Consider the following 2642-nt stretch of genomic DNA (forward strand, 5'->3'; position numbering starts at 1 on the left):
CCTCTAGGGGGCTTCGAAGGGATGGGGGAAGGAACCAGGCCAATGCCAATGGAATCTGGGGCCCGAGATCAGGAGAGGGAGCGGAGGTGGTATCTGTGGGTGAGGGAGCCAGGATCAGGGGTGGAGTTATCAGATGACTCTGCCTCCGGGAAGGAAGGGGGAGTACAAGAGAAAATGGAGGGAGGGGGCTGCATCAAAGGGGCTCTGGGGGAGCAATACCATACCACGTGGGTTCATATTGGGGGATATATATTAAGGAAAAAATGACATAATATATTGCGAGATATATAGGGGGTAAAGGGTTTTTATATCAATAGGTATAAAAAATGGAGCTCAAAGTTAATGAAAAAATGTGAAGGGGAATAAAAATTGTAAAGGGGTATAAAAAATGTTAATGAAAAAATGGATACCTACAATATCTATTGAAAGTAGGATTTTTTTAAACTGGGAAGGTGTATTGGGTTCATATTGTTAAGGGGTTAATTAATGTGAGTTTTAGAGGTATTTTTCAATATGTAGTCAAATTAGGGGTATTGTTTAGTATGCCACGAACACACATGATATGTCATATGTTCATTGAGTGAAGCCCTGTGGGCCGCAGAGGACATTCTAGGGTAATGGAGGGAGGTGGCCTAAAATCAGAACTCTGCTGTGAACTCGAGGATACATTCAAGCAATCAGATGCATTTGAGAAAATTACTGAGCAAGGTTCAGAAGGTGACATACCCAAAGATAGCGCGGTATCTGCAGTTGCCCTTGACCTAGTCAGTGGTGGGGAGGGAGGCTGAAGAGATGCTTTTCCATGCTTCTTCGGTGTCGCTGGGGCCGGGAGAGGTTCAGCTACATCAAGAGTTGCATGTTCCATTGCATCAGACAAAGGGGGGGACCAGTCGGTGCCTGATGTTCCTTTGTGGGAATTGTCTTCCCCTTATTCTCAGTCCTTGCTTTCCTCAGTAGAGGGAAATCTTTGTAGAGGTGTCCCACTTTATGACAATGCCTGCATCTGAATGGCACCCCCTCATAGTCGAGGATCTGTGTTCGCGAGTAGTTCCTCTAGCGCAGGGTAATTTGCTCTTGTAACCCTTCCCTGATGTCCAGGTGTACTAAGATCCTTGCGAAGGCCATGATCCCAGTGGTGAGGTACAATTTATCGTATTCCAGGTATGTGCCGAGTGTGTTTCCTATGCGCCTAAAGATGTCCTCAGACCAGAATTGAGGCGGCAATCCGGGAAGGCGAACCCATAGAGGCCCAGCCCCGAGTTGTTCCCTATCTGGATCGAAAAGAGGGCTCCATCTCCTTAACAGCACAGGTGCCTGTTCAATATGCCAAAATGAGGACAAAACCCAATTTGTGTGTTCGGCCCGAGCAAAACACAGAGCGAACCAGCTGCGAACAAAGGTTTGAACAAAGGGAAATTCTGCCAGGTGTTGTCCCCATATTTCAACAACCCATTGTTTAAGCCATGCTGCCGAATAGTTCCTTCCCCACACTCTCCCAACCAGGACTCGCTCAGCCATGTCCATGGTTTCTCCCCACTGAAAGTCTTCTTCCCAATTGATTATTACATCTTGCGCCTTTGATTTCACACACCTCTGTCATTTTCCAGGCCTATGATCCACGATAGTGGTGTCCTTCTAAGCTCCACTGCAGGGAGGGTTTGTAGGGTTAGGGTTTGAGGGATTCAGGTCAGGGTCTAAGGGGAATGCATCCGGAGTGGGGGGGATTTTCGTGAAGCTACCAGAGAGATGGAACGATGCCGGTGTCGAGGAGGAGGGACCTTGATGGAGTGGAGGCACACCGTGAGATGAATGAGAGGGGTAGTGTGACCCCGCGGATGGCTGGAGGGAAGGGTATCCAGAGGTGCAAGTGGAAGGTCAGGGCCAATGCATTGAGCCATAAACTGCAAGGAGGTAGGCGACAGTGGAGGAGTAGCGAAAGGCGGCTAGGAGGGCGGCGCATCAAGTAGGTTAATGACCAAGCAGGATGGTCCCGTGATCGAGGGTAGCGGAGCGATAGCTTCAGTCAGGTCATTGTTGTATGGAAAAAACCCCTTTGTGCTTGTGTTTCTGCCAAATATGGAGGTACCCACGAGAGGGTCTTCCGAATAATCCACTAATTCTGTGTCCATAACTACTCTGGGGGTTATGCCAGTTGCTGCCGAATTCGGAGATAATCATCACTGATGGGGGCTAACAGTGACAGATGGGGTAAATGGTAGAGAAAAACGTGGTCGCGAGTAGAGGGTTCAGGTTGTTATGTGGGTAAACAGACGGAGCATGGAAACGACGTTCAGAGGATAGCGACAGATGGAAAAATGGGCGGTCTAGGACACGGGGAGGGTAGCTCTAGCAGACTGCAGTAAGAAAAACCCTAGTCCGTGTTAGGGTTGGATCGAGGCAAAGTTCCCTTCGCAGCCATCATTTCCTCTCCCAATCATATGCCACCCATTGTGGTTAGTTTTTAATTCAAACCTATTTCCTATGAGGTAATTCCTCCACATATTCAAGGCGTGTATGATGGCTTCCAACTCCAAATCATGAGTGGCATAATATTTTCATGCCCCTTGACCTTTCTGGATTTAGAACATATCACATGCCCATTTTGCATGAGAATTCCTCCCAGTCTTTGTTCATTGCATATG

The 2642-nt window shown here is 48.0% G+C and overlaps 1 protein-coding gene across 1 annotated transcript; it reads right to left on the reverse strand.

Annotated features, from left to right (window-relative positions):
• Nucleotides 1–1053: 1053 nt before the first annotated feature.
• LOC149176850 (uncharacterized) lies at nt 1054–1524 on the reverse strand. Its single transcript, XM_089421587.1, has one exon. It carries the CDS (start codon nt 1522–1524, stop codon nt 1054–1056), a length of 471 nt encoding a protein of 156 aa, XP_089277713.1.
• Between the last annotated feature and the right edge of the window lie 1118 nt (nt 1525–2642).

The sequence above is a fragment of the Pinus tabuliformis genome, chromosome 4_1, assembly GCF_031772625.1.
Source record: "Pinus tabuliformis cultivar Carrire ecotype Pingquan chromosome 4_1, CPIR1, whole genome shotgun sequence".
NCBI classification, from domain to species: Eukaryota; Viridiplantae; Streptophyta; class Pinopsida; order Pinales; family Pinaceae; genus Pinus; species Pinus tabuliformis.

Coding starts and splice junctions, on each gene's coding strand:
- LOC149176850 (XM_089421587.1), bottom strand. CDS start 1,524: ATGGACATGGCTGAGCGAGTCCTGGTTGGGAGAGTGTGGGGAAGGAAC.